This window comes from Callorhinus ursinus, unplaced genomic scaffold, assembly GCF_003265705.2.
Source record: "Callorhinus ursinus isolate GAN/ISIS: 27379988/994484 unplaced genomic scaffold, GSC_fseal_2.0 scaffold58, whole genome shotgun sequence".
NCBI classification, from domain to species: Eukaryota; Metazoa; Chordata; class Mammalia; order Carnivora; family Otariidae; genus Callorhinus; species Callorhinus ursinus.
This window is the reverse complement of record NW_027397120.1, coordinates 6,560,338-6,587,707: the sequence shown is the minus strand read 5'-3', so window position 1 is coordinate 6,587,707 and position 27,370 is coordinate 6,560,338. Positions and strand designations below refer to the sequence as shown.

At 48.8% G+C, this 27,370-nt stretch overlaps 1 protein-coding gene and 1 pseudogene across 1 annotated transcript in view; both read right to left on the bottom strand.

The window, feature by feature from the left end:
- Window positions 1–27,370, bottom strand: part of ADAM12 (ADAM metallopeptidase domain 12) — a 356,418-nt gene that overhangs the window by 108,135 nt on the left and 220,913 nt on the right. Inside the window, exons 6-8 of the mRNA XM_025880175.2 lie at window positions 11,371–11,557; window positions 4,005–4,070; window positions 2,851–2,922 (exon numbers count right to left, since the gene is read on the bottom strand). Of these exons, the coding sequence (XP_025735960.1) occupies window positions 2,851–2,922; window positions 4,005–4,070; window positions 11,371–11,557 (325 nt within the window). The remainder of the gene's footprint in view (window positions 1–2,850; window positions 2,923–4,004; window positions 4,071–11,370; window positions 11,558–27,370) is intronic.
- LOC112830355 (ubiquitin-conjugating enzyme E2 E1 pseudogene) lies at window positions 19,468–24,835 on the bottom strand (annotated as a pseudogene).

The window sequence follows — 27,370 nt, the reverse complement described above, 5'->3', positions numbered from 1 at the left end:
AGCGCAGGCTTCCCGGGCAGAATGAGGTTCCTGGACTCTTCTGGAACTCTGACTGCCCATGTCTGGCCACTGCCCTTTGACCAGGAGACCACACTTCCCACTGTGTTAGGCACAGAGGTAACAGTGATCAGGAGGCAGAAACGTTGGAGCTCCAGTGCCGATGTCCACACCAGCTCACCAAGCCATAGCCTCAGAGCCAGATGCCCCATGCAGGCTTCATGTTGTCATCTGTGAAGGGGGCACTGAGTTTGCCTCCAACAAGGGTTCTATGGAAGGGGTAACTAAGGTCTGTACGGCACGGTCCCTCAGAGCTGGCTTTGGTGCTTGCCAGCCAAGGGGCTTTTCATGAAATGATGGGTTATAATTTCCGTCTGTTAGCTCACTCGGGTCACATCCTTGCAACAGACTTCACACGTCAGTATGTAATGCACGCTCCTTCCGCTTCCAACTGGTGCCACTGAACAACGGTCCTGCCAGCTACTCCGGCTGAGTCATCAGACGTGACCCCTGTCCTGCCCGCTGGGGGCCTTCTTCCAGGCTGCGGATGGCTGATAACAATAACCACAGCGGACCCTCAGTGAGCCTCTCCTACACCCAAGGCACGGTGCCGAGGACTTGCCACGCTGCAGCTCTGTTAGTCTGCACCCCAGTCCAATGAGGCCGAGAACTAGCATTATTCCCATTTTGTCCTCAGGGACGCTGAGCTATGGAGGGATCAGGCAACCGCTCGAGGCATGACTGGCGTGGCTGGGATGTGGATGCAGGCAGCCCGGCCCCAGCACCCAGGTCTTAAACCACTAAGTAGCACAGCCCCTCCTGTGCAAGTGCTCAGACTCCTTGCCAAGAGGACCCGCTGTGACCCCAGGCCCAGAGAGAAGCTGGACAGGAGCCTGGCAGCTGCCTGTCTGTCCATGCACCCCAGAACATGGGGGTGTGCAGCCCGAGAGCTGTGGCATCGATTCACCCATGAACACAGTGGCAACAGGCATTTGCTTGGCTCTTACTGTATGCTAGGCTTGGCACTGGCCAAGGATTAGGATGCCCTTGCCCTTGGCTCCCAAATGCTCAGAGGTCAGCAAGAGGCTCAAGGCTGGGGACACTGAGCCCTTGTAACAGTTCACTCCAACAGAGTGAACTACCAAGAAAGGGTGCAAACAGGAAGTTCATGGGGTGCTGTGCTGAGGGCTCAAGGAAGCCTTTCTGGAAGAAGTGGATCTGAAAAAAAATGGGTGGGAGCAAAGAGAAGACCTGGTGGGGTCCAACAAGAGAACTTGCACCCTTCAGGCAACCAGCTCAGGAGAGGAGGAAAGAAGACTCCCACCAGCAGGAAAACACCCGAAGGAATCAAATGCACAGAAGATGAGCCCTTTCAGAAGTAGGTCACGAGGGTTTGCGCCAGCAAATCTGCGGCTGGTGCTAACTTCTTAATGGATACGAAGCGGGACAGGTAGGAGGTGAGAGGTTAAAGAGGCAAAGCTTGGGTGATCACACACCTCCACTGCTCCACCCTGCAGGTGACTCGGGACCTGGGGAGCGCCTCTTAGTTCCTAGACACAGGCTTTACCTCCAGCTATGGGCATCAGACCTGCTTTCCGTGTTTTACTTACAGGGGGAATCTCCTGGATGCTTCAGAATGTCACTTTTGTACTCAATGACTTCCTGGTCTTTCAGTCTGGAATGTCCTTCTCCCTCTTCCCTTCAGGCCAACCCAGCCAGCCAAGCAGGTATTAATTTAGAATGGCCAAGGAAAGCCAAGATTTCTGCAAATGAGGAAGTTGCCATTGGAACCATCATTGTTTTGGGGCCGAGACATGCCCACTTGGAAAGGGGCAAAGCTGAACTTTTGAACACCTGCCAGAGCCCAGGGCTCATCATCAGTTAGCAGACTTGGATGCACAGAGCATCTGGAGGAGCCTGGGTACCCCCAGCACAGTCTTCAGGGTCTGCCTGGGGTGGCCGCATATGTGTGCTCAAGCAATTCAGCTCTCTCCTGGCCAGAAACACAAGAACAGCCAGGCTGGCAAACTCCGTGGAGTCTGTCAGGTCTTTTCTGAGGTATGTGGTTCTTTAATTACCAGGGCGAGTTATTAACAACCCACTGATTGCCAAGGTACCCGGGCAGCAATGCCTTTGAAAGCTTCCAGGTGACTCCAACGTGCGGGCAAGTGTGAGAGCCTTCAGCCCCAGACAGCCTGATAGCTCTGTTCTGCAGGTGTGCTGCAGAAGGGCAGGTGCTCCGACAGCTTCACCCTCTCCTTGTGAAGAGGTAATGTAAAGAGTGTTGCTGAGCTGCTACCCCCAGACCAGACTTCTGGGGTTTCCTGCAGGTCTGGATCACCTTTGCCAAGGGTGAGCTCCCAATCTCCTCATTCTCGGTGAGCAATTTTCCAACAGCTGACTGGACCGATTTCCGGGTCTCAGGACCGTGGACCCGTGTGTGTCACTTATAAATGACAGCCTGCCCTCAGGGGGACTGTGGACAGAACCCAGGGAGACCTGGGAAAAAGCCCCCTTGGGAGTTCTCCGGAGGGTCAGATGCATCCTATTGGGGTTCTGGCTCTAACTGGGGAACCTGAGACCCTCTCACACTGAAACTCTGGCCAGAAGAGAGCCTGGAGGGAGATGTAGCCCAAGGCCACCGCAGTCCAGACAGCGTGCGTGGGTTGGCCTCTCCCGGAGCTGCTCCAAACCGGGAATTCTGCGCTCAGAGGAAAGGGGAAGTCCGTGTTCCAGCCGAGCACCAGAACCTGGTCTCCCTGCCAAGTCAGCCGAGGTGTGTTCCATTCCCTCCACCTCATTTCTAAACATTTACATGCTTTGAGTGATTTAATTATCCGAAAAAGAACTTACCTTGTCAACGTGATTAGCGATCTCTATTAATCGCTGCTTAACTTTTTCCAGATCTTTTCCTTGCCTCTGAAACTTAATAATTTTAAATGTCAGCATTAATAACGGCAAGAATATCAATCACATCTCATCTTCCCAGCTCCTGGAAACGTGAAGTCTTGAGCTCCACAAACCACCTGGGACCCTCCACGGTTTGTAGTGAAACAAATTCCCATCCTGACGAGTAATTTCCCTGTCTGGGGACTTTCTGAAACTCCCTGAAATTTGCCCAAGCCAAGTGCTCAGAAGACAGTAACTTCTGTGATTTTTTCCAGCCTCATAAATGATGGAGGCCATGACATGTTTTGGCAGAGAAAACAGACAAAGAGAAGGCAGTCCAAAGCCATTTTTCATATCATCAACTTGATTTTAACTTCCTCAGAAATTTCCTTTATATTTGTTTCTAAAAATTAAACAGCAAAAGTAATAGGAGCTCATGGCACCAAGTCAAACAGCACAGAGAAGGGAGAAACATTAATGAGCCCGCCTTCTCCCCTCCAATCTGACGGTCCTGCATGGGAACTGTTCTCTGAGCAACCGTCAAGCTGGTTTCATTCATAGGTGTCAGGAGGGTGAGTTCACGAGAAAAAGTCACCTAATTCATAACATGGAGTGGAGGCAAGGAATGAATGCAGAGAAGATCATCTAAAAACAGGGAATTGGAAACTAATTAAAGAGAAAACTAACCTAGCATCAAAGCAGATTTCAGAAGGTAGGGTTTTTCTGCTATGTCTCCGCACGCAGCCTGGATTCTTCGATTCATTTTGGGTCAGGACGTATCAGACAATTTTACATGAAACTTTCCCCCCAAATGTGTCAATACATTCTAAAGCCATCTGCCATTTCCCCCAAATAATTCCTTTTGGAGAGCTTAGCTACAGAGTAGATCTGCTTTTCCTGCAGTCCTGGCTTTTTATTTTGTAATATCAAATACATTTGCAATATTTTATGCTCTCTAATACCAGAAAACCACTTTTTTCAGTGGGTTGTTTGCAATGCTTTTAAGGGTTCATAGAAAATGAAGTTAATCAGAGCAAGTAATAACTTGCTAAATATTTTCTTTTCCGTATTTTTTTTTTTTTAACCCACTGTACCAAGAAGTTTGAAAAAGTTCTTACCTCCCGGTTGTCTGCTACGATAACCAGCTCTACGTACTTGGTCATCTTGAGGGTGTCTCTTTTATGCTGCCAAAAGTAAACATGGATTTAATTTCTTTTCACACCTCTCCAGGGCTTCCAGAAGACTGTCTGTGTCTCTGGACCCAAGCACTTTGCCTAAGGGGAGACTATCCTCACCACCACCACCAGCAGCCCCACCTCTGTTCCCTCTAGACGATCACTTCCAACCCCAATGACCTCTGTCAAACCTTCTCCACATGGGTGACTGGTTTCCCTTTCCATATGGGAAATCCTTAAAGAGGAATCCTGCCTGCTGAATCGCCGACCGTGGGATCAGAACGAGTCCAGATCATTATAAATGAAACATGCACATACACAAGCAAAACCAAAGCATTGTCTGGAACAGGAGCAGGCTGATGGGCTGCATGTAGCACAGAGGAAGATCCCTACAGAAGATGATGGAATTCAGTGTCTTAAGTGTGTTGCTTTCCCCTTTACGGTCGAGTGTTGGGATAAGAGAAAAGTGAAAGAGAATATATTTTGAGGTGGAACTGCATGATCCTTCTGGGGGAACACTAAGTAGTCCTCTTCAGGCGGCTTATTTCTTGTGGCTGAAAAATCTAGTTAGAAGCAAAGGACAATAGTGGTCTGGAGAACAGGGAACAGCCAAGCTGATACGTGGAACAGAGTCAGGCGAAGAGGAGGTGCTAGGAGTAAAACCAGAAAGAAACAAAAGAGAATAGAAAGAAACAGTGTCAAGAAAAAATAAAAAGACTGAACTCTATGCCACTGAGCAGGGGACTGAGGGGAGGAGTGAAATAGTTGGGAGGAATAACTGTACATCAAGGGGTAGGGACGGAGCAGATGCGGGACTCCCTCCGAAGTAAAGGCAGCCTCTGAAGTGGTTACATTTTAATCAAGTTTCCTCAAAAAACATTTGCACTCTTCCATGAATTACTGGGAGAATCCCAAAGGCATTTTTAGGAGAAAAAGAGCAATTCATGGAGGGTGGTCTCAAAAAGCAAACATTAAAAACGAAAAACAAAGCCTTCTGTTTCTGCAACAAAACGCTGTTGGAGGAAACGGGGGCTGGGGTGCGCTTGGTCCTTGCAGCCGATGGGCTGGTTTCCGCGTTAGAGACACTGCTCCACGTATAAAACTCTCACGCTCTAACCACGCTTTCAGACAAAAGCAAAAATGACCGAGGCATGCTTTGAATCAGCTTTCCAGTCACATAATCCTGAGGGAAACATCTTTTATAAGACAAATCCCCATCAGTCCGGGATCTTCCAAACAGATTTTTATAAGAAAAATGTTTGTATCATAGCAGTGTTCCTGCTCGCCGCCCAGCTGTGCTGATTCATGAATTTAGGGATCCCTCAAGAAATCTGGAAACCTTATGGAGAAGGGAAAAATAAAGCACCAGGAAAGGTATAATTTCTCATACTTTTACAATGTTACAAGAAAAAAAAAAGTCAAGGTTGGTGACTGCGTGCTACAGGCGTGCTTCCTGGTGGTAACTATGTACTCATAAAGGAAAAGAGATCAACCCCAGTGGTACCCACCCGTGTCCCCAGAACAAGCCACCTTTGGAGGGGTGAAGATCTTGCCCCTTCTCCTTCTCGAGGTGTGAAAGAAGCAGATGGCTCTCTCTGTCCCCCGCCCCACGTCCCGATTAACCACGAACAGATTCAGCTAATCATACTAAAGAGCATAGAGCTCTGTGACAGAAAAAAACCTAATTAATATCCCCTTGAAAACCCCACAGAAAGGGCCTTGGCTGTTTAGATGTTTACACCTTTCAGACCACGAAGGGTGAAATAAATGACCGGGGGATTTTTCCAAGTGGCCTTGGATCATCATTTAGAAAATACACAATTCCAGATAATGAAAACAAACACATGAACACAATTTTCCTGTCTCTGCAGTTTTCAGAGAAGTCCAAATTTTCTCATGAATTCAGAGAAATGCAAGCTCAGAGAGAAGCCTAACCACATAATAATAAAAAGCCATGGGGGAGGGGCCAGCTCATGGCCACGAACATTCATTCTTCCATCATCGGCACACAGAGAGGCTTAAATTACCTCCACATGACTTCGACCTATCTGGGCTGTCCGGTTAAAAAAAAAACTCATATTTAAAATTTTTGATATGAAGAGCAACATTTGAAACTGGTGGCTTGATTGAATTTTCATTTTTTGGGTTATAAACAAAAGCCCTTCCCCAAACAGATAGGAACGTTAGCCTCTGAGAATGGCCCAAGAGTCTCCGTTCCAAGGTGGAGACCGAGGCGTTCTCTGAGTCTTGTTCAAGAGGGAACCAGTTCCTGGGCCTCCCGAAGTCATCACAGCCAAGTTCCCAGAGACAGAATATCCCCTGACATGCTGCAACAAGAACTCTGGCACGGGGGACTTAACCCAACCCAACTCAAGTCAGAAAAGCAAGTTAAGATGAGGGTTTCAATAAACGCTTATCATACCTCCTCCCTCATCTGGGCCAGACCATGTGTCTATCACTTACTCACCCCACAAATATCTCCTGTCACTCTCTCTGTGACTCGGCACTAGGTCGAGTGCTGGGGATAGAGGGATGGACAAGAAGCCCAAGGTCCCAGGCTCGTGAGGCTCGCACTCTGGGAGGGGTTAGGAGACAGGGTGACAATAAAGAATCAAGGAAAAGAATCTTAGCCTGTAAAAGGGCAAAACAATAGACATAAACAGCGTTCTGCAAGTAGGATAAAGATGGGGGTGTGTGACGAAGACAGCTACGACCCGAGGATGAGAAGCAGGTATGTGTGCGGGGAACAGTGTTCAGATAGATGGAATAGCCACAGCAGAAGTTCTGAGGCTGGGAGACCATGGAGAGTCGTGGCAACAGGCAGGATGGCTACATGGTCTAGAGCGGGAGGGAGGAGTGTGGATGAGCCTTGGACGGGGCAAGGAGCCTGAAGGATCATCTAGTGACCTGAGAGCACCAGGGAGCCCCTGCACGGGAGGTTTTAAAAATAGCACTCTGGCCGCTGGGAGAATGGATTATGGGAAGATAGCAGCAGAAGCCAGGAGTGCAGGTGATTGCTGGTGACAGTTTGAGACATGAACCATGGAGATCGGCAAAGGGATTCCATTTGGATGTGATGCAACCATCAACAAAAGAACAATAACAATGAAGCCAGGGCCCACGTTTCCGTGGGTGGCAAGATTAGCAAATTAAATAAATCCAAAGTTTGGTTTGATCTTCCTCTGAGTGAAAAAGCATTGTTGTTTGCTCACAAGAGGCTCAGTGCCTGGACTCTGAGGCCACTTTATGAATATTTATGAGCTGAGCCCCGGTCCCTACTTTGCCAGGTCTTCTCCACCATCCTGACACTGGCTTGTGTGGGGGTGTGAAGCACACTGATCACACCTGCGTGGGATACAGCCCCTGGGGCCTGGCTGATGCTTGGGCTGCACAAGCAACCCGAAAGAGACAGCTGGAGGAAGGGGCTCCGTCTGACAGAATGAACGTTAATAGGGACAAATGCAAAATACTGAAGTTGAGTCCACAAAGCCAGTGGCACCAGGGAGATCTGTTATTTATTTATCCAGAATCTTAATGGACTTAAGTCTCAATAGGAATCCACACCTGGAGATTTTGGAGCCTCAGCTCACATGGAGGGAGGCTCAGAGCTCAGGGCCAAAGAGGCCATCACTCTGCCTCTGTTGTCTACCAGCAAGATCTAGGAAGGGCAACCAAGGCAGTGAGAACGGTTGATACGGTCTCTCAGAGGAGGTGTGGACGGCAGATGATTATGTCAGAGAGGTGTTCGGTAGGCCTGCTATAGTTAGCAGGGTCACATGGCTGTGGCCAGTTCCCGATGTTCAGTGCTCAGGCTCTGCACCACCATTACGTGTCTTCTACCAAACAGGAGGGGCTGCCTAGAAATCAAAAGCCGTAGACTGGCCCATTTCAGAACAGCTATGGGGGCGCCTGGGTGGCTCAGCTGGTTAAGCAACGGCCTTCGGCTCAGGTCATGATCCTGGAGTCCCGGGATTGAGTCCCACATCGGGCTCCCTGCTCAGCAGGGAGTCTGCTTCTCCCTCTGACCCTCTTCCCTCTCGTGCTCTCTATCTCTCATTCTCTCTCTCTCAAATAAATAAAATCTTAAAAAAAAAAAAAGAACAGCTATGTTTGAGGACACACAACGGTGTCCCCCTGATCAGCTCAGCAGCCTGAGCCAACATGGCCTCCTACAGGAAGTACTGCCTTTCACATTTGACTCATAATCACACATAAGCACTAACGGAGGGGAGCGATAGCACAGATGATCCCCAGAGAAAGGATGATTCAAACATAATTCACATTTGCCTTTGGAATGCATTATGTGATTTTTCTCCCGTAGCAGATTTCCCAAGCCTTTGCCTATAGCTGGCTCAGGCCAGTGTTAGAATTAGTCTGCGTTCTCGCCTGGCTCCTGGATGGAGAGGGAAGGAGTGTGGTGAGTCGCAGGGCAGCAGGGTGGCTGGGGCTCCGCGGGCTGGACTCGGGGAACCTGCAGAGGCGGGACTGGACTACAAAGCCATATGACTGCAGGCATCCTTCCAGAGCGACTTGGGTTCTCACTAAAATCTAACGTAGAGCCTTGTAAAAATGGCAAACAATAGCTCAAGCCTGTATTATTGCCCGTGCATACCCCAAGTGCTGATTTATTCCTGCTACTCTGTGAAGGGAAACGCAAATATCTGCAGAAAAATCTCAGCCTGCAAACCAGTCTTTGCACTAGTTAACATTTAGCAGGGGCAGAAGATACTCGTGGAAGGCCGGTATGGTTGCCTCATTGCATAAACAAGAGGAGCTAGCTGCAGTTCCATTGTTTTTTTTTTTTTTTTTTTTTTTGAGTATAAAATCAGGTGGTGGGAGTGAGCAGGTAAGCTGCACATAACGTGAACATGTCTCTTTCATGTTCACCGGAGACACTACCCCAAACCACATGGTCTCCAATTCCAATCCCCAAGTCGTTGCCTTACTCGAAAATTACGTTTTGTATCATTTTCATTATGTAGATGTACTTTATGTCATATTTCCTCTTCCACTAAAACAATCACAACTGTTTCTAGAGAAAAATGTTGAGGGCGGAGCTGTTGCCTTCCTTTTTTTAAAGGTTCGTTTGCACCGCAATGTGCATTATTAACAAAACAACATTGTTATTCACGTTTTGCTCTCTCCTCTACAAGTCAGAATGACTGGAAATTACGGTGCCAAGCACAGTTCTAGAGAGCCAGAAGCTTAAAGAACTAAAATATGGCTGGCAAGTAGAGACCGAGCCCGTACTTCTACATGAAATGGCAAACGTATTTGGATGTCATTTAAACTGTCACGTTATAAATCTCACAACATGGGTAACGTGTATTCAACAAGGTGCTCAAAGCAAAAGCGCCTTAAAAACAAAATGCCAATGTTCTCCTTGTTTATGACTGGAAAAGCTACAGCTTAATCACTTCTTCTCAGAGGTCTGGAATTGAAGGCAAGAGAGTATTTCAAGAGTAAAATAAACATGCCCTGGGACCACAGAGGCGGGTCTTTGTGATTCCAACTCTTCAATCTGTCACTCTAAAATGGGGGGATGGGGGTGAAAGGCAGGATGGAAACTCTTTGGAGCTGCTGTTCACTGCGGGTGGGGGGGGGGCATTTTTCAAGCTCTGCTCCCTGGGTCTCCACTCCTGAGTATCAGTGTCAAGGTGGGTCACCGTCCCAGACGGGGGTTCTTCCTCTTCCGTGTGATGGGGAAGGGCAAAGAGGTGGCAAGCCCCTGCCATAGAAAATCTTGTGAGCATAAGAAGAAGTAGAGGACAATAGGGTCACAGAGGCAGAACACCAGATCAAGAAGAATGAACGAAATGAAAACGAAGGTTAGAGGAACACAATTCACAGGTGTGAGGGAAATTTTACAAATGAGAAGAAATCATTTAGGATCACGTTTCCCGTTGGAACTCAGAATAAAAATGATGAGGAATGAACAAAGAGGAATAATATATATGCAGTGTTGAATGTTAAGCAGCGGAACACTCCAAGTCAGGAAAGAGAAAATGTGCTGTCTTTTAAGTGGAACCTCGAAGAACATGTCCCTAGACCCCCCAACGTTAGCACAGCTGACATCGTATCTATGAAATCCTGATTTCTTGTCAACAGAGGAACAGGAAAGCCAGAGATAAAAATCAGGAAATTGTTGGGAATTTCCTATCTGGTTGTACTCACTGAAAGTTAGGGCCCCCAGCCAAATGTGGCTACCCTTACTCCTTTTGAAGAGTGTTCTGCTGCAGGGCGCCTGGGTGGCTCAGTCGTTAAGCGTCTGCCTTCGGCTCAGGTCATGGTCCCAGGGTCCTGGGATCGAGCCCCGCATCGGGCTCCCTGCTCGGCGGGAAACCTGCTTCTTTCGCTCCCTCTGCCCCTCCCCCACTCATGCGCGCGCTCGCTCTCTCTCTCTCTCTCTCTCTCTCTCTCTTTCACTCACTTTCTCTCTCAAATAAATAAAATCATTAAAAAAACAAGAGCGTTCTGCTGCGGCCTGTGGTGCCCACATAATACTGGACATAAAAGGGTCAGGCAGCCATCTGGGGTGGAGGTTTCATGATATTGCACCAGAGGGTATTGGGGCCCCTGTGTTTCTGCCTGCTTAGCAGGGAGGGAGATCTGTGGCCCCGACTCCATCAGGTAATGATTCTTCCCACTTTGAAGCAGAAGGAGAGACCTTTGATGAGCAGAGCCAGGAGCAGGTGGCCAGAAAACACAGGAGTGCTTGGACCATCTCGGGAAGGAAGGAAGGACAGGCATGGGCAGCATGGACCGGGGTAAGCAGCACTCCTTAGCCACACTGCATGGCCAACAATCTGTTCACCTCTGCACAGGCATGCAGGCATATACTGGGGATGCTATGCAAATCAGAACAAAACCCCTAACTGTAAAACAGACTTGCCAATGAAGAAGGCTCCATATTGTCTTTCTCCTCCTGAGGAAGGAGAGCTGCCCAAAGGTAGGTGAGGGTCCATTCTCGTCTTATTTATCATCATGGGTGCAGTGGTGGGGTGCAACCCTGGGTCTAGGCCCACAGTAGCTTTTCACTGACGACATAATGAAGGGTAATTTTCTGGCCTCTGAGCCAGACTTTACGCAGTGTAGGTTAATGAATCTGAGGCCGACATTTGCCAAACAATGATGGAGGTTTCAGTATTTGGTGATGCTCTGCATACATGGTAGCAACCACTCGATAAACTGGGGGACTCCAACCTCAGACACAACAACCAGATGGCAAAATTGCTCCAGATGCACTAGCCCTGGGCGCTCCTAGCTACAGTCCCCACTCCCCAGATTCATGACCTTGATCTCCCCCTACCCTTCTTGCCCACATCTGGGAGGGGGGCAGGAGCCTGTTCCCTGCAGCGAGCGCAGACGTGCTGTACTGTGATTCACAGGATCCCCAGGTGCCCTTCAGGTTCTCCACCGGGAAGAGCTTGTATGTGTTCGTTTCATTTTTCATTGGTTCCAAGATATAGGTGTTATTTTCAAATGTAATAAGTCCCCTGTTGAAAAAGAAATAAGAAAAAATATATAATCTTAAGGGTAGTTTCTTGTTTATGGCCAAGGCTCTGTTCTTAACGAGAGAAGAAATACAAGGAGAAAAGCCAATTTATTTATAGTCTCAGGTTTTAGTTGGGAAGGACATTTCTGAGCCATACATTTGCATGGATTCATCTTGCAAATGTTTTGGAAAACAAGTCTGGGAAATGCTTTGTCTCAAATATTTTATGGTAAAGAATAGACTGTGTTTAGCCTCTATTTTTTTTTAATTTTGATTTATAATTTTTTTACTTCTCTAAGATATATTTCTGGGAAAAAGAGTTGAGAGATGTTTCATCTGCTTAGAAAGTAACTCTATCTGAATTAGCAGATGTGATTCAGAAGGGAAATCTTTTTCTTTAAAGGAAAATTCTTGCTTGTGAATTATTCAGCCCGATCAACTATGTTTCCTAAATATTTGAAAGGATTCTGATATCAGGTTGAGTATAAACTTACACTTATTTATGGGAGCTGTGAATAAAGGAAGCAATGTAGATGCACAAAGCATTAGAATGGCTTCTTGAAGGCTGAGCTCTGCCCCCTGTTCTAACTTGGTTAAAGGTGGATCGCTCCTCACAGGAGCCAAGACCACTGGGAGACATCCCAGCCCTGAGGCTGGCAAGGTGGCCTTCAGAGTCTGGCAGTCTGGGTGTAAGGTCCAGCTGTGTGACCTTGACCTCTTTGAACCTTGGTTTCCTTACCTGGAAAATGAGATAATAATACCTAGTTCTCAGGGCTGCTATGTCATCCAGTTAAAACTTTTAGCCCTGTGGAGGCCATAAGTCAGTGCTTAAATGGTAGTTGTCCTCTTTGTTGTTAACAAGGGCAGGTCCATGGATTAGGCTTCTGTTAACATGTTACTCCAAATTCCAAATTCCTGACAGTTTCAGGAAGGTCTTGTGCTTTGATAACACATCTGCCCACATAGTGGCCATTCATGACTCCCTGATATGAAATACAGCAGTAATATGATAAATATACTTCTGGGAATGACAGTAAGAAAGAAAGAAACCTTTGAAGTAACCAAATTTGGGAATAAAAGTATAAATTCTTTAAAAAAAAAAACCAGACAAATTTGCTAAACATTCCACCTTGCAGAGACAGACGGTGGCCTCAGGCCTCGGACCACAATGCATGTCTGACCTTCTGGTGCAGGACAGGCTGGGTTCCGCTTCCCAGAAATGAGCAGCGCTAACCTAGGGATGTCAGCTTCCTTCAAGTGATAGGGAACATTGGCCTACATGATGGTTTTTGTTTCTCTTTTCCAGTGTGGGACAGGAAAGTGCTTTAATTTAAAAGGCTCTTCTTGATATTGAAAGAAGGATTTGCTTTGGAGAAAGGGCAATTTGAGTAATAGGAAACTGGCAGCTTTAAGACTTCCCACGCAATAATGGAAGCTTCTAGTGACTTCCATTCTTTAGCAAGGCAACCACAATCTCTCCACTAGAGAAATGCATCACATTTTCGTGTGAGATTTATTGCACTGTAAACAGACATGTTGAACATAGTGAACCTTAAGCTTTCTTGAGACATGAGTGCTTTTATACTCTCCTCTGAAAAATTCACATGTATGTATATCTGCAGTATTTTGCAGATAACGTCAGAAGATTCAGGACTATGGATGAGTGGATGAGGTCCATGGGCTCGTTTTAGGGCAGAAGTTCTAACACATAATTTATATTGCCTCAACCCAAGGATTTGAGTATGCCTTCATCCTTAAGAAATAGCTAAAAAAGTTGGTTGCTCCATTGGTTTTCTTCAGAAAATCTGAGGCTTTTTCCAAAAGATGGACCTTGTGAAATGTTCTTTTGTCATTCATTATTGCTTATTTCAGTCATTCACTCATGCTATGCTTATCGTTCCAAATTTAGCATATGTGCTGCAGAAGCAAGAACCATCCTATGCTTATTGATGGCCCATTTATAGGTGAATATTTAGTCACTCTTAGATTTTAAAAGAATGATGGAATTTCATTACTCAAATAGTATGGAAGGAAGAGGTTTGAATGAGTCATATACGTATTTTGAACACAACTGGTGAATAAATACTCGCTACTCAATTCATTGTTATTCAACTGGTTTACTCCACCAGTCCTATGTAATGAAGTTACAGACCAAGGAAAAGAGAAAGATCATGCCCGGGATGCCTGTGCCCCAACTCATGTCTTTGTGTGTCTCCAGTAGATCGTACAGACATGACTTTGGCCATCAATTCTGTTGGGGTGGCTTGTATCTCTTCTTAAAAAGTTCTCTATGAAACAAAACTTAGATTTCTAAGTTTGGAATGGGTAATGGGATTTTTGTTTATTAAAGTTGATTTTAAATAGCCTAAATTAAGAAAGAGTACTTAAAAAGGATAGGCCAAGGGAATGCAGAAGACAAACACACTTGGACGGAAAATACGGATTTGCTAAAAAACTGACTTTCCTGCCCTAAAACAAAGATGATACCAACATTTCATTTGATACTGCAACATCTTCTATTTTGCGTTAGGGTTAAGTAAGCTGGACACTCACAGTAAAACATGTCACCAAGTTCTAATCATGAGAAACAAATTACTGAAAAAGTTTTTCTACTTAATGGAAAATTTTTAGAAATTGTTACTTAGTCATAAAAATGTTCTCATATCTCCTTTTTATCTTATAAGTCATCCAAAGGCCAGATGTTGAGAAACTGGGGTGAAGGCTTTCCCTTTGCTCTAAACAATTGGCAGCCTGTAATACAGCTTAATTAAATAATTGCTTTGGACTGTCGTGGGTATAATTAATCATTTAGCCCTAGAGATTGCTGGAAACAACAGTGGACACAAAATGCAAGGATTCAGGGTTTCTGAGATGTAAAATTTTGATGTTCTCACAGCCCTTGTTGGCCCCAAGCTAGATAAGCGAGTGTAATTTATGCTGAATGTTAAAGATGTTTGGTTGTAAACTTGGAGTTGGAAGTGTCTCGGAATATGGAATTTAAATCCAGCAGACTTTGAGGTTGTGGTTCTTTCCCCTTGCCAGAGTGGGGCAGAAAAGTGAAGACCTCAGGTACCTTTTCTAGGGGGAGAGTAGGGGGAGAGTAGTAGGGAGAGTAGGAGAGTAGGAGGCAGAGCTGGGACCTGTGTGCCCAAGCCCTTTCAACCCTTCCGCTCTCCTGTCTCCCTCTAGGGCTCTTTTGAGCATGGGCTGGGGCCCTGGACAAGGATGAGCATGATGGAGGAGAAAAAAAGCCAGAGAAAATTGGCAGCCTTACTTTAAATCTTAAAATCTTGTTGTTTTTCCTTCAATAGAAACTTAGAGGAATCTATTAACATTTTAAATTGACTTTGTTAGCTTTCAAAGTGAAAACTCAGGAGGCCTGTATTTCCTCGAGATAAGTTTTTGCTTTTCTCAAAATTCAGTTTTTAATCTCCAAAGCAACGGTGCATCAGGCAATAACACGGCTTGATGTTGTTGTTCTTATTATGATTTTTCTTACCACTCCCAGGCAAGCAGGAGAGTGGCACGGATTTTGACTACCTGTAATAATGTAATGATTAGAATATATGAATCATCTAGACTAGCTCCATGTTCAATTGCTAATTGAATTTTCTTGGAAAAAAGACTTTTGGTCTCAATATCAGGCTGCCAATCATAAGTTAGAAATGTGGTTGGCATGAAATTTAATTTCAGCTCTTTCCTAGGGAGCCCATGGGTAAAAGCAATATCCCACCTCACCTACGCTGGATACGGTGATCACGGCAATATTAGTGAACATGCAAGCACTGGAGGGCTTACTCTCAACAAGTAATTTCCATGGGAACTACTCATGTATGATCAAGACAAATTTGCATTGTCCCCTACTACGTGTGAAGCCCTAGGCGGGCTCTGGTAGAACCCACAAAGACATCTCCCCCATGGTTCCTGTTTCATATGTAATCATATCGGGGTTTGGGAGGCATATGACAAAAGAGGTAAAATGTTAGACTATTATAAAAGATTTTAATAGTAGTTGTGAGTGGCACATCAATAATAATAATAGCAGCTAGGATTTATGAAGACACCACCCCCCTGAGCCAGGCTCCTTTTAAAAAAGAACAGTTTATCGAGAAATGATCCAACATACCATTAAGTTCACTCCTTAAGCAGGTAATTCAATGATTTTTAGTACATTCAATGAGGTGTGCAAACATTGCCACTTACTCTAGAACAATTTCATCACCCCCCCCAAAAAAAAACCATCTCCCCATTATCAGTCACTCCATAGGCTCTCCTGCCCCATGAGCCTGGCTTCTGAATCCTCTATTTTCTCTGGTATTTACGGCGATCCTTTTAGAGCAGGTATCATGAGCCCCTTTTACAAATAGGAAGCTAATGCTAAGAGCCCAAGGTCGCTGTGGTGGGTAGAATAGTGCTGCCCAAAAGGATATGTCCGACTCCCAACCCTGGTACCTTCAAATGGAACCCTTGGAAAAAGGGTCTTTGCAGATGGGGTTTTGTTAAGGATCTCAAGATGAGCTCCTCCTGGATTGACCGTGGGCCCTGAATTCAACGACACGTGCCCGTAGAGAAAAAGGAGAAGACAGAGACATGTGGGGAGGCGTGGAGGTGGCGGCAGCAGAAACCAGCGACGGGGTGACCAGCCAGGGCAGGCCAACGGTGGCCAGTAGCCGCCAGGAGTCAGGAGCGAGGCATGGGGTGCACCCCCCTCCAACGCCGCGGACTCCGTAACTTCAGACTCCTGGCCCTGAAAACCGTGAGAGAATACACTTCTGTGGCTTTCAGCCCCCAAGCGTGGGGTGGCTTGTTACGGTGGCTCTCGGACACTCACACAGTCACCCAGCTGGTCAGCGGCCCAGCCAGGACGCCCCCAGCGGACCCGGCCCCCGAGCTGTTCCCTCGTCCATGGCCACGCTGCACGGGCGGCCCTCTCTCCTCGGGCACCAAGGACTCCTCTGAGGAGGGCACAGCTGAGTTCCAAATGCAAAGGCTACCCACAGGCTGGGTGGTCAGCCCGGTGCCCACCGAGGGAGGGTCATCCACTGCCCGCGGGAAACGGGGGGCCCTGAGGGGAGTTTTGGCGGATGGGAGGAACTTGGAGGGTGGGGAGCATGGAGGCCAGGTGAATGGCCTTTGAAGGAGCAAAAGCTGGGAAGAGAGAAAGGTCAGGGTGTGCAAACACCACACACACGAGGGTGTGGGCGGATGGACTGTGGGGGCCGCAGAAGGAAGGGGGGGCACAGGATTTGGGCTTTGTTCTCTGCTTCCATCCTTCACCTTGGCTTTGGCCTTGGCTGCACTGTGGCCTCACCACACACGCTTCCACACCCTCCGAGCTCATGCTTCAAACTCCCCGGCCGAGGGGCCTCTGTTCTTGCTGTCCCCTCTTTCCTCGGCCTTTCCCCTTCTCCACCCCGGGAGCCTCTACAAATCCACAGGCTCCTTTCGTGTAACCAGGGGTGCCCAGCCCTCCGGCTTGTGGGACACAGGCTGCTCGCAGGCCACGGCCGCGTTCCGTTCCTCGGTGTTCCCACCCAACGGCCTGCCACTGTTCCTGCCGCTGCGCCTGGGCTCCAACGACCTTCTGGGCCGATGCATAAGCTGCAAGATTCCGCTCAGCTGACCTTCAGGATGGCCCGGCATCCGGGTCCCTTCCGTGGTTCCTCCGGCGGCTGTGTGCACACGCACTCGCTCGCTACACGGGCCGCCCTCAGCATCGGGCTGCTTTCCACACCCGGGGGGCGTTTTCCCCATTTGTTCTGGTTTTGCTGGCCCGGCGCCGGGACTGGCATGGTCAGTGGGGCATCGGGACAGGAATAGGTGGCCCGCGAACAGCTGTGGGCACGCACGTGGGAGGGAGTGAGAGGCTCTGACTTGGAGGCCATAGGAGCCATGTGGCTTTGCCTGCGGAGGGGTGGCAGGACTTCTGTTATGATCAAGTCCTGTTTTTGAAACATGACCTTCTGGAATGTGCAAGATGACTGTGAAGGGAAGGGTGGAGGCAGGAAGCACGGGTGGGAGGCAATTAAACAATCTTGGAGCAAAGGTTGATCCAGGGTGGTGACGGGGAAATATGAACAAGAAACACTTTCCGTGGAAGCCTGTAGGGGCTGGAGCAGGAGAGGGGTCATCAAAGGTCACCAGGAGCCAAGCTTAGGAGCCAGAGATGCGCTAGACCTTTAATGGAGAAGAGGTAGGAGGGGAGCCCATCGGACGGGCCGAGGAGTTTAGATTCGGACGTTTTGGCATTTTGGGGGAGAGCTGACACTTGACCTTGGGCGACCTTCAGGATAGACAGCAGTGCGGCCCCGCAGAGGGTGCAGATGAGCTGTGATGCCAGCACTGGTTCCCACAGACATTCCCACAGGACCACGGAACGCACCTGTCCACGGGAGGAGGCCAGGACAAGGAGAACCCCGGCCCGAGGTCCTGGGTGTGGCCAGAGGGCTGGAGGGCCGGCACGTAGGCCAGCCCCAGGAGCTGAGGGAGCAGAGGGTCACAGCGCAGAGCTGAAGGTCGAATTAACTTTATCTCCTCTCTAGCCAGTTTCTTCCTTAATATGACCTACTACGCTTTAGAGATGTTTTAAAAATTTGGACTGGCCAAGGGGCACCTCAGTGGCTCAGTCGGATGAGCGTCCGACTCTCGATTTCAGCTCAGGTCATGATCTCAGGGTCGTGAGGTCGAGCCCCACGTCTGGCCCCAAGCAGAGTCTACTTGTCCTTGTCCCTCAGCTTTTTCCCCTGTTCATTCTCTCTCTTTCAAATAAACAAATAAATAAGTAAATAATTTGGATTGGCCAAGACTGTCATTGACCACCTGACGGCTTGGGGAGGGCATGTTTACTCTACCGAGACTGACTGAGCACCTATAACATTCCAGGTTCCAGGCTGAGCCCAGCGCCCCGCCTGCCTGGAAGTCACCGTCTAGCAGATGGGAAAGGGAATGCAAGGCCACCTCTGTGCACCTGACTTTCTGGCCCGTAGACCATGTGGTGACAGGCCATTTAGGCTGAGCTGTGAGATCTGGTAAAAAAACCACATCCATCCAGGTGAGCGACTTGGAGTTAAGGTGTGAGGTGCCAGGAAGGCAGTGAGCACCCGGCGCTGGACGTGTCAGCCTGCAGGAAGGCTGTGGCTCATTCTCCAGCCTGCCTTGCTCCCTCCATCTGCTCTTTCTCCTAAGATTCCTTTCTCCTCTTACTTTACCAGCTGAGATTTCTGGTTGATTTTTTTCTTTCTTTTTTTGTTTTGTTTCGTTTTAATATTGTTTATTAGCACAGTTAACAAATGCAGACGTAAGTAGTCCACAACATATAACCAATCCACTGAGCAACTCCTATTCCACACCTTACAGTTAACAGCTTAAGGTATTTTACTACAGGTTTTCACAAGTTGTGATTTAAACCTCTTACCTTGTCACAATGAAGTGGATTGGCATATAAAATAAAATACATAACTACTCATTTCCTATATGGTGTCTTACCGCCACGTATCCGTTTTATATATATGAGATGACAGTCTCTAAAAACCATTAAATATCAATGTTCCCTCCCAAGAAGGGAAAACAAATTCCAATTTTTTTGAACAACAAAAAAAAATGTGTAGCCTTGGAAGGACTTTACATAAATGGCCATGGGTGTAACCTGTACAAAATTAAGCTATTTTAAATTTACAGACTATAAGCAAGTGAACCCAAATGTCTACTCTCTGTACTACATTTCAGCTAATATTGCAGAACTAATGACAGTTTTAAGAAGTTGTCATTACCAATTCTGTCTACTGTAGCAAGATACCTTAAGTTACAACAAAATCTTAGGGAATTAGACTGAATAATATCTGTTATAGAAATACCCTACTCTTTACTGTAAACTCCCACCCTCCCCCATCCCACGAAAATTACAAATAGCTCTCTCTGTGACAGACAAATAAGAATTGTGAAAACCCAATTTATGTAGTGTATCTCTTGGTCCACTCTCTGGCCATTCTGTCATGTTCTGCTCTGTTGGTCATATACTGAGTGGCAATACTTCCCACCAAAGTGTCAGCAGGATTACAGTCTGTAAGAAGGAAGCAGACAGAAAGAACTTTAGAAATGGTTAGTGCTGGACTCCAATTATCTTTTAATATGTCCAAGCCAATAACTCCTTGACTGTTGATATTACAGCGATAGATTCTTGGCTGAAATGTAACCTTTGGAGGCTTGAGGGGGTATTCTGGTGTAAAAGTGATATCAAGGAAGGATACACCACCCTCATACACGGGTCCTGGAGGCCCCAGAATGGTTGATCTCCATTCATAGACATTATCACCTTTGGGACCAGCACTGCAGTTAGGCGGAGGGTCTAAAGTGATGTCTGCCAGTTCCTTCTGAATCCTCTTGGCACTGGTAGAGAGGAGTCTGGAGTTTTTGCTCAGGCTGACTTTACGCTCCTTCTTCTTGGGGGTGTTTGTTTCTTTCTCGGTTTGCTGACTGGGGGACGAAGATGAGGAGGAGCTGGTGCTGGCCCTCGAATCGTCATCCGACGTAGCGAACCCCCCTCCCCACCCCGCAAACAGCCCCTCTCTGTGTCTGGCTCCTCTGTGCCGTCGCCGCGGCTGCGGCTTGGTTGATTTGTTCAAATGGGTCAATTCAACTTGTCTGTCAAATTGTAAATAATAAAATAATGATGCTGTACAACAGCAGAACTTTTTTTTTTTGTACAATGGTTGCCTCTGCCTTAAATTGCAAATGATTACTTTCATTATAATGGTTATTTCTGATTCTATGGATCATAATTCTACCCTTTGAAAAATAAGTTGATTGACTATTTTTCAATAGTATGGGGCAAGAAGTTTTCCTGCATTCTGTGTTATATTTGATTTCATTATATAAAGTTTAGTGCAGCAAACTTTTTATTATATAGTTTAAAGGAACATAATAATGTATGTACTTATTGGGGGTAACAAATAGACTTGCATCTGAGTATTTGTATGTAATTGAGTTTTTGAAAACTTTTTGTGCTGTCTCCCACATTGAAGGCCGGTGCTAAGAGCTCCAGGAGCTACAAGCAATGTATCAGAAATGTTTCCCGTCCTGAAGGTCCTTACAACAAGGTATGTGAATGCACGGCAAGGTATGCCAGTCTACTACCAGTGGAGCGAGGAAGGACGGGTGCCTTAACGCAGGGATGTGACCAGATATTTATAAATCACCTGCTCCGTGGCAGGAGAGGGCTGTCTGTGACAGCACAGGTGAGTCAGGGTCGATCTGCAGGCAGGAGAATCTTTGGGAGGCAGGGGCGGGGCTTCATGCAGGAGTATCCTTTGTTTTGGTGAAGCTTCTAAAGCCAAATGGGAGGTGGGGAGAGCAGCGCGTCCCAGGCAGAGGGACGCCAGGGACAAAGATGGTGAGATGCATGAGGCATGTTCTGGAAACAGCTAGAAAACAGTGGAACTGGTGGGGGCGGGGCTTCCTCCCCATAGAGCTGTGCCTGCCCGTGGCTCTGATGAGCATCACAGGAGAACGTGCAGAGGTGCGTAAATGCGGGAGATGCCTCTCTCTCGAGACAGAAGCTGTGCCTCGGAATGGGGTGACAGTGTCCTCTGGTGCGGGGATCTGTAGCTCCGAGCTGCGGCATCAGGACGAGGCCCCCGATGGTGGAGCCTCAGGTGGGCGCTCTGCGCAATGGTGACGTTAACACTGCCCCTCCCCTCAAGAAAGCAGAAACTGTAATGATGACGGAGAAGAAAGTCCGGCATCCCCTGCGTGTGTCTTCGACACCCCCAGGGACATGTGTGTGTGTGCACGTGTGTGCACGCATCTGACAGTGTGCTAGTATGTGCGTGTACGCACACAAGTGCGAGTGTGTGAGCGCATGGTACGGCGGTGTACGACGGTGCAAGTGTGCGCGCGCGCAGGAACACAAGTGCAGGCATGAGCGTGTAAGTGTGAGTGCATGTACGCTTTGTGCTCAAGTAGCTTCAGCCCCATTTAGAAGTAAAGTTAGTATTATGACCCATCCTAGTTTACAACCCTAGATACCAGTTTCCTCATCTATGAAGTGAACGGTGGGTCTGTGAAACCACAGGTGGTTCCTTCAGAAATTAAGCCTCATTCCAACCACTGTGCATGCAGGTGATGGGAGATCTCTTGGCTTATCCCAAAAGCGTGAGCCCCCAAGACTCCGTTGTGCCAGACGGGAGTAGGAGCAGAGAGGGTGGAGCAAGAGAACAAGAAGTGGTGAGAGACGGTGTCTTCCCTCGAGGAGCTCAGGCTCCCGCCAGAGAGCTGGATGGGGATGGCATTTATGCATAAAATCAGGACACAGGGACGTGCTGTTCTGATGCTGCAACAGGAGCGTGCCAGGGATGGTGTGTCCTATGACAGAACACAGCAGGCAGCACCTCTAGGGTGGGAGCAGACTTCTGTCCCCAGCACCGCGACAGCTGGGCCCCTGTGCAGTGTGGTGGGGAGGAGTCCCCGATGCCCACGGGGGTGCTGTGGGTTAGGTACTTCCGGGCAGGGGGCGTGAGGCACGAAGCAGGGAGAGAAAATGAGAGTCTAGAACGTCAAAGGAGAGTCATGCATCTTTGTGATGGAACCGTGCTAACGAGGACGGAGCCTTTGGGGGAGACATATGATATAGCAGAAAATTAACTTATGCCTGAACTTTGCCTTTAACTTGGAGTCCTTTCAAAGTAAGAATAGACTCCACGGCTGAACTCATTTTTATGACCTGTTTTCCACGTTGCACTCCATCCTCTCTATTAAAGAGCTGTTCCCTCTTTAATCCTGCTTTCTACTGGGATCTTTATGCTTTTCTCGCTCCTTATCTTTCCCCCCTCGAGCTTCAAATGAAGAAGGCTGACTTGCTTGCTTCCCTCCTCTCTTCTCCCTTCCAGGACGGAGTCTGTTCTTGCTGCCCATCTTTGATCCAACCGTTTTGAAGCAGTGCAGGACGTTCCTTCTCTGCTTTTTCTCTGCAAAGCTGTGATCTGCTGGGCTCTAATTAATGTGTCTCCTAGGACATTTGAGTTTCCCCCCACGTTCTTAGATCTGAATGTGTTTTTGAGTCACGCCATACTGAACATAATTTTTAATGCCTATTGTTCTTTCTCTAAATCCATGGGACTGGTGCCATGATGGCGGCATCTCCCCTTTATCTCCAGTCTCAATCGATTCTTCTTGCAGTGGGCAGTTGATCCAGCAGAGCTTTTTCTCTGGTCTGATTCTCTACTTACAAGATCTCAAGGTTGACTCCATAACTCCAGCATTTCTCTGTGGATGCACGGTCTGCTGCTTTTCTAACAGCAACGCAAAGAGCTGGGAAGTCCAAATTCTCAGGAGTACCACCCACGCTCAGTGTCCCCCATCACTGTCCCCACCCCTCCTGGTGGCCGAAATCAGACGACGCAGTACCTACTCTTCTGACTTTTCCTAAAACGCCAGCCACACATAATTTTACAGCATTCCTCTTTGCCACATGATGGCCTGTGCCAACTACCCCAGAGGGAACATCGTCCAGGTGCTGGAGACGAGAGGTGGAGGCTGAGACGCAGATGCTGCTCAAACTGGGCAGAGAGGTTGACCTCTCTGTGTGGGAGGACAGGTACCCGCGCCTTTGGTGGGCAGCCCGGGGAAGAAGGATGGGAGTTGTGACAGAGGGGCATGGCCAAACACAGAAGGCAGATTTATCCTATTTGAATATTACTCTGGGAATACTCTATCCGATTGTTCCTCTTCATTTTTTATTTTTTAAATTTATTTTTTAAAAGATTTATTCATTTTAGAGAGAGAGCATGAGTGGTAGGGGCAGAGGAAGAGGGAGAGAGAATCCCAAGCAGACCCCACGCTAAGCTCAGAGCCTGACCCTGGGATCACGACCTGAGCCAAAACCAAGAGTCAGATGCTTAACTGACTGAGCCACCCAGGCGCCCCCTTCTCTTTTTTTAAAACTAATGAATTAGTATCACTGGTTTGTAAGTTGTCTTATTTAAAAGGAGCTTCTAGGAATACCTGGGAGATACCCTTTCTCTTTACCCATCAAGTGTTTGATATGCCTGTGAAAATCACCTGAAAATTACCAGACCAATCCCGATGCCTCTACTAATGCCTGTTCTCAGTTCTGATGGTCTAACATTTCTTCACAGATGTGTAGAAGCCATTGTTGGAAGAAGCCTGTTTGTTTCTTACTCTTCCGGCCCTCATTTGTTCTTTCTCTGGCAAAAGCTCCCTGGTTTTCCTTGGTGCACTCACCCGCCCCACTTCCCTTCCTTGGGGTTGGGTGTGGTTCACCCCCAGCCTGACCCAGGGAGTTAAACCAGAGCGTCATACCCACCACTGGGACACTGTGATTGTTTCAGGGATGGGCCTATGACCCAGTCAGGGCCAATCAGATGTGTTTTGGGGAGCTCTGCTGAACTTGAAAAGAGGGGCCCTCATTCTTCTACTTGCCCTCTGAAGCTGTAAGCCTAGGGTTGCCTGCAACCCCTCTGTCACCACAAAAAAATAAGCCATGTGTAAAAATAAAACCAACACAGAAGAAAGTAGAGGCTAGAGTGGCGAGAGAATGGACTCTGATAGCATTGGTTAGACCCTGGATCCAGCCATGCCTGAAGCCACCTCTGGCCTTTTAAGTAGCATGACTCTACCTCCAAGTTTTGTTTATTTGCCAGTTCGAATTAGCTTTTCTGTTCTTTGCACACTTTGACCTTTATGTTAACTTGAAGGCTAGAAATACCTAGCGGTCAATAAGTGGCTTTGAACAAACAGGTCCAACTTTCAGGCTCCAGAGAGGTGCAACAGTAAAGTGTGGACGTGTGGGTTTTCCCTTTCCAGGTGTGTATTAGAGACTCTCCACTTTTAAGCGTGTTGGATACCACACAGGGTAGGGTGACTGTGATTTCCACGTGTGATCTTTGCCGCCTGGTCCTGTGTGCGTGCGCCGTGTTTCCCTTAGGAGGAGTACAGCTTTGCATCGCATTAGCCCGGAAGTCCTGCATGGACATAGCTCCCGACTGGCCCATCCCAGGATCAAGGAACACGAGGCAGTGTCAAGAGTCTGACGCTTCTTCCTCTGGCTGCTCACTCAGGGTCAGGCGCAGGATTGGCTTTCCTATAGGTCACCGCACTCATTTTCAAAACCACCGCTTCAGCTAGAGACGCTATTCCATTTTCACGCAAGGAGACGGGGGCTCAGAGAGGTCTGGCCGCTTGCCCGCTGTCACGCAGCTGGTTCGCTGCTAGGGCTGTGGTGCTCCAGGGTGGAAACACCCACTGCTGGCCGCAGATCATCCATCGCGGACCCCCTCCGCCACTCCCCCGTCCCAGACGCCATCAGGCCCGACCCCGTCCTACCCTCATGTCTGCCCCCTCTGTCCCCCAGGAGCCCGAGCTCTGGTTTTTCCGTCGAGACGGGGCCCTGCCTCCACACAGCTCTTTAACCCCTCACTGACCCCATTCTTACCCCTCCCCTCTGCCCTCTCCCTTTCCCACCGTGCTCTTGGGACTCACGGTCCGTCCTCAAACTACCCTCCCCCCGACCTTCCCTCCTCGCCCCTGCTGAAACCCAGCTCACCCCGCTGCGCCCTGCCCCCTGCCAGCCTTCCGAGAAGACGCTTCATCGTTCCAGGTCCCTCCCTCGCACACCTCGGTCCATGGGGAGCGGCTGTCCTCTCTCGGCGTCTCGTCACTGGCAAACGCTGCCCTCCCCTGAGCGCCCAGCATGCCTGCCGGGCTCGCTCGTGTCTGGGGGGCCCTACCTCGTGAGGGGCTTTCCCACGGCTTCCTCGGCAGCAGGAGCTTGGTGCCTTCATGCCTTTGTGCCCCACACTACCTCGGGAGAGCGAGTCTCAGACACAGAGCACCCTCCGTGGGGAAGGAAATGGTCAGAAGCTTATGCAGATGCCAGAGGCACCAGCCTCTCTAAGCCCTTGAAGAAGCTTCTGGACTCTTGCTTGTCTGCAGGTGCCAGCTCTGCCCGGGCTCCCATCACTCGGCAGGATCCCTGGGAAGGAGTCCAGCGGAGCTCTGCCCCTCTACATGCTCCGCTTACAGTCTGTTTTCAGCCCAGCTGCCAGAGTGACCTGTGTGAACGTTAAGTCAGACCGCAGCACGAAGTTCCTGTGACCCCCGTCACAGAGAGCGGAGAGGCCAAGGCCCTTCTCCTTCTCCTCCGACCTCAGCTTCCCCTGCCTCTTCTCCCTCCTCCGCCTCAGCCACACCAGCCACCTTGCTGCTCTGCCAACCCGGGCATTTTCCTGCGTCAGGGGCTTAGCACATGCTGTTCCCTCTGCCAGGAACGTGCTTCCTGCAGACGTCCGCACGGCTCACTTCACCTCCTTCGGCACCCGCACTGAGGAAGTGCTCGAGGAATGTCTGCTGAAGGAACGATTAACAACAGGAGAGCAGCCAATCCAACGGCAACAAGATAACTCTGCTTACATGTCGGATTAGCAGATGTTTCAAAGTTCAATAGCGTCCTATAAATGGTGTATCAAAAATGCTTTATGAAAGCAATGGTGTGCCGAGATATGTGTGCGTACACACTCAGTGGGGTGAACCAGAGATTTAAGTTTCTGTCTCCTGACCTGCAGAGAAGATGTGACCTATTTTTATAAAAATAGAGAAACACACACATGCGTGGGGCTCTGCCTCCACAGGACGAGGAGAAAGCTAGGACAGCCACCCGTGCCGCTGCCATGTTTTGCCCGAGTGGAGTGGAAGAGGGTGGATGGGGGAGGGTTAGCTTTTTGTACAATTTGTTGAATTCCAGTGGTAAACACTGAAAATACACCAGATATGTCAGGGACTGGGGAGGACGTGAGGAGAGAAAACTCTCAGCTCTGACGGCCAGCGTGGGAACCAGGACAGGCACTTGGAAGAACAAAGTGGCAGGACTGTTGCTGGTAAAAGTGAAGGCCCTTCTGCCTCCGCACGGCACCTGCTCTTCCCGTCCCCCGCCACCCCCCCAAGGCCGGGTGCACAGACGCACAGACCCCCTGAGGCCCCTGGCACAACCAGTGTGGTCTGCAATTGAGAAAAGCAGGAAACCACCTAAATGCACATCATGGAGGCTGTGAAGACATATGATGTGGCGAATTCAAGCATATTTGTCCAAGGAAGGAACCAGTCCCATGTGAGCCAAGGAGGATGGATGTCAAAACAGTGCTGAAGACAAAAGCAACTTGCAGAGTGAGACAGGATGCCCTCTCTTGACATCTGTAAATTGTGCAGGTGACCTGGGTCATGAAGAATGGGCAAGAGCCCGGAAGGATGCATGTTCCACGTTAAGAGAGGGCACCCGGGCGTGGGGAATGGGATCAGGATGGGAGCTGGAGGGTGCAGTGGAAGGGGCTGGCTCTGGGGGGCACAACTGAGGGACTGCTCTGCTCTGTGCCCCTGACGCGCAAGTGAAGAGAGAGGAGCAGACACAAGGGCAACGAGACTGAGAAGCAGGGCCTGCGCGGCTGGCACCGGCAGGAGAGCCCCATCCTCGGGGGTGGCGGCCCCACGCAGGGACAGGCATTTCCCTGGCGGGTGTGTCCCACAGCCGGGGTGGGGGGCTTCTCCGGGCGCCGCGGGCTGGGTGATGCTGGGGACTTATTCATAGATGCCGCCGCTGTCCATAAGGTGCGGCCACGGGGACTCGTTATTAATTGAAGCGTATTTGTGAAATGCCTGCGTGTGTCAGGGTGAGTCTGAGAGTGCCCGTCTCCCGTTAGCGTTCGGTGAGGCTTCTGGCTTCATCCGCAGCTGTTCACACCCTGACAAGCGCCGGGTAGCCACACTTCCCTCCCACTTGCAGAGCTTGACTGACGTGTGTGTGTGTGTG